Source organism: Perognathus longimembris, chromosome 6 (genome assembly GCF_023159225.1).
Source record: "Perognathus longimembris pacificus isolate PPM17 chromosome 6, ASM2315922v1, whole genome shotgun sequence".
Taxonomy (NCBI): domain Eukaryota; kingdom Metazoa; phylum Chordata; class Mammalia; order Rodentia; family Heteromyidae; genus Perognathus; species Perognathus longimembris.
Window position 1 is genome coordinate 15,094,920 of NC_063166.1, and position 4,290 is coordinate 15,099,209.

General features: G+C 37.3%; 1 protein-coding gene across 1 annotated transcript; it reads left to right on the top strand.

Annotated features, from left to right (window-relative positions):
• The first annotated feature begins 2,955 nt into the window (after nucleotides 1-2,955).
• On the top strand, nucleotides 2,956-3,906 carry LOC125353540 (olfactory receptor 5V1-like). The gene has a single exon (XM_048349238.1). The coding sequence runs from the start codon at nucleotides 2,956-2,958 to the stop codon at nucleotides 3,904-3,906; it is 951 nt and encodes a 316-aa protein (XP_048205195.1).
• Nucleotides 3,907-4,290: the final 384 nt, after the last annotated feature.

A 4,290-nucleotide genomic window follows, 5' to 3' on the forward strand; every position in this document is an offset into this window, starting at 1 on the left:
CTCTGATAATTATTTGAATGTTTAAAAACAGGAACAAAACTTTCAGTTTGTGGCAATGGAAGGTTAAAAAAGTTCCCCTGGATAATAGCATGTTGTGATATGCTTTGGTATAATGACAGCTATCTGTGTGTATGAGGAAAAATTAAAAATCAATGTATCTGTGTAGTTTGGAGAGTCAGCACTTCACAAAGTCAAATCTATTATGGTAAAGTGGGAGCAAATATTACTTACAGTAGGAGACCAAATGTATGAAGCAATTACAATGACAACCATTTTGTTGTTATTATGTACCACACACAAGGCTAAGTAGTCAGTGACCCCATCTGACAGTCACATTATTTTAATTTAGGGAGGAGGAGTTTTGCAGTTTGTTAGTGGCCACTAAGTAACAGTTGGAGTGGGTGGAGAAATTGTAGGTTTTTTAGTGTTGATATGGCTAGTAGATAGAAGAGTTCTGAGTTTAACCATCCTTCCAGCAGTTAAGATTAAGTGTTCTAACTCTTGGACTCATCTAAAGATGGAATGATCTATTTTTGCAGGGTTTGTGCTATCTGTTCACAGAGCACTCAGAGATGGACTGAAATGCCAGCAGAGCAACTGCATGGGGGAATTTTAGTGGCTGGTCTAGATTTTTTTTTGGCAAGATTCTTCCAAATTGCAATAGTCAGTTCCTCAAGTTTAAGTTCTATGAGCGATGGTGTGATGAACAATGTCGGGCAGGCAATCTATGCCATAAACACCCATGGCTAGTATTGCATCAGAATTCAGATGCTGGAGATTGGGAAAGAGATGAAAGCCTTAAAGGCAGGGTCTTTAGGTTTTCTGTCTCATCTATGATTGTTTTCTTCAATTTGCATGTGTAATATTGTTAATTCTAGAGAATTCACTGAGAATGGGAAGTACTTTGTCACAGACTTTTGTTTACCTGTTAGTCTGAATATTCTGTGAAATCACAGTGGGTCAGACAACCAAAGTAGAACCACTCTCAGGAATGGGGCTTCAGTATTCATATATACGAGTTGAATTAAATTTCTCCTTTTCGTGTTGGTTTTCTGGAGGCCAGTTTACGCTTTGTTTTAGTATTTGGTGTAAACTTTTGGATATACTATTTCTTTGGAATTTCCATAAATTCTCCACCAAAATAGAATTCAGGTAAGAACTAAAGCTTAAATGAACTCAGGAGGGTTTTCCTTCATGGAAAGCTTTATACATGGCTACTGCAAAGTTATTCAAACTGCTGTGAAGTTACCCTGCAATCTTAAAAATTGTCATTCTTAGTCTTAATATTTCCTCCATTGTTCTTCTTGCATTTGACCATTTGTAGGTAATTGGTTTTGTATGTGTAATACAAAACCCAACAAGTATTCTGACTAAGTTAGAAAGTAGTTTTAATTAAAAACACGATCTTACCCAACTCAACAAACTGATAATTAGTTTGCAGGAACACTAAGTACCCTGGAAACTTGGAGTATGGAGGAAGGCTATCAACTATAGATGACTTGATGCCCATTTCATGAAGATTACGGAGGTTGTTATGTAATTAAGAGTTTGAGTCAGCACAAATCTTCTATTGTTTTGACTGGTTTTGTTTGCCACTGATGGTTTTGCACTCCTCATTGGGAAGGAGGCAAATAGTTTTGAATGGAGGGGGAAGTAATGTGGGGTGGCGATTTGGAATACCTGGTTTGAGTTGGGCCTACGCTCTTGAAAGAAGTATTTTTGAAGGAGTTCAAGTATATATAGTGAAGAACTAGAGAAGGATTTTCAAAAGGTAGAAATTTACTGGCCACATAATCAGCATCCAGAGGCCAAAGTAGGCACTGGTAACCTTGACTTTAAAACAATTTCCTCTGATATATTTATTCCTAGATGTAAAATAGCATCTGATGCTGCATAAAGTTGTGGCATACATTTGTACTGGCTTTGTGCACTCTCTTTTCCTAAGCGAATCTATAGCCTTACTATTTTTTTTTTTTTTAGCACTGTTTCAGGTAGCTCTGCCCTTTGATCATACCTTGCATTTTTGATGAAATTTGCTTTCCATATTAGATAATAGAAAGAACACAGGGTGGGGAAGGCTGCTTGGGCTAAGATGAAACAATCTTTAATATGTGATGTCACCAAACCTGGAAGTTAAATATGTGACTTTTCTTAAGCGTTCTCTCCCTGACAGAAGTGGTTGCATCAAAAAATCCCATTGATGGTATCCTCAGTACCAAGTTCAAAATCACGCAAGGCAGGCATGTGTGTCCCACGACATGTACTGGCATTTATTTTATTAAGTCTGTTGAAGGCTATGGTTCCACATTCTGGCATTACATTGCTTTTCACATGTTTCCTTTCTCCTCAACCATCTTCTCCACAATGCCTAATAGATGATATTAAAATACAAAAAGTAATCATTAAGAAGAGAGATTCAAATAACTATGAATTTTACTATTGTGATCTTTATCCATCATCTCTGAGACACAATGGGCGTGAAGGGAGGGCCCATCACTGCATTTTACACACATTTCTGACATTGCATGTGAACTCACTAGTCACGTTTCCCCATGAAGTTTCTCGTATTTCTTATAAGTTGTATCCCATAGGAAATATTAAAAATACTTAAATGTGAAGATTGTTGCATTCTGCCAGGATTTGTCATGGAGGATAAAAGCTATAGATAATGGCCATGTTACTTACAATAGTTATATTTTCTTTTTGTATTAGCTTAAATTTGCTCTACAAGATTTCATGTTGGCATGTCCAAATGTGCAATACACCTTTATTGGACTCATCCCCTCTATCCTTTTCCCTTGTTCCATACTTCTCTAATTGATCTCAGTAAGCTCACTGTTATATTTTTGCATATATGACAGCTGCATTTTCTTGTGTTTTTTAGAGTATTATTCTGCTAGCCTATGAATACTGCAATTGGTGCTGCTTCTTTCTTAGTCTTCAAGATTAAACATCATGGAAGGAGAAAACCAAACCTCTTTCTCTGCCTTCATCATCATGGGGTTCTCCAATCTAAATAATTTGCAATTTTTACTCTTTACCACTTTTCTTATGATCTATCTCTGTACCCTTGGAGGAAATATCTTCATTATTTTGATGACACTGATTGACTCTCGACTACATACCCCCATGTATTTTTTCCTGAGGAATTTGGCTTTTCTAGACATTTGCTATACCACCACCAATGTCCCCCAAATGATGGTGCATCTCCTCTCAGAGAAGAAAAGCATTTCCTTTGGGAGCTGTGTAACTCAGTTTTTTGCATTCCTTTCCTTGGTGGGCGTAGAGTGCCTTTTGCTGGCAGCAATGGCCTATGACCGTTACATTGCAATCTGCAAACCCTTGCGGTATTCGGTCATCATGCACAAGGCCCTGTACAGCCAGCTGGCGGCCTCCTGCTGGGTTTGTGGTTTCCTGAACTCGGTGGTACACACAGTAATGACATTCCGTCTGCCCTTTTGTGGCAACAACAGGATCAATTATTTCTTTTGTGACATCCCACCACTGTTGGTCTTGTCTTGTGGGGACACTTCTATCAATGAGTTGGTAATACTCTTCCTTGGAGTTTTCATTGGATGGGCTCCTTTCCTGGGCATCATCCTTTCCTACCTCTACATCATCTCTACCATCTTGAAAATTCGTTCTTCCAAAGGGAGGAAAAAGGCTTTTTCTACATGTGCCTCCCACCTGCTCATTGTCCTTCTCTACTTTGGCAGCGCCATCTTCACCTATGGAAGACCCATCTCATCTTACTCACTGGCTAAAGACAGGCTGATCTCAGTATTGTACAGTGTTGTCACCCCCATGCTAAACCCCATCATTTATACTCTGAGGAATAAGGACATCAGAAAGGCATTGAGAACTGTGACAGAAAAAATTGCTACCTTCAAATCTAATTTCCCTTGAAATGTAGTATCAGGAAAGTTTGTTTATGGTTGGATAAATAATATAATAAAATTATTTAGTTTATTAATACTACCTAGTTGATTATAGCAACAAATTCCTATGAATTAAAAGTTAATTTCAATGACAAAATAAATGTGGCAAAACATTAATGATAGATGAATTTAGGTGAAGACTACCTAGTACCATTGCTGTTTTATTCTTGAGATTCTGTATGTTTTCAAATATTTCTAAAAGATAAAGTTAAAAAATGAATCAGAAACTTAAGTATATATGATACTCTTGTTTCTGCATGTGCTGAAGGCATTGGTTAACTTATCTGTTTTTCTTAATATTGCTTCTTCTATGGTGAACTATGTACTAAACGTATCTACTTAAGGAGATAAG

Bases quoted from the DNA above. Each gene is read 5' to 3' on its own strand.
- LOC125353540 (XM_048349238.1), top strand. From the start codon at position 2,956: ATGGAAGGAGAAAACCAAACCTCTTTCTCTGCCTTCATCATCATGGGG.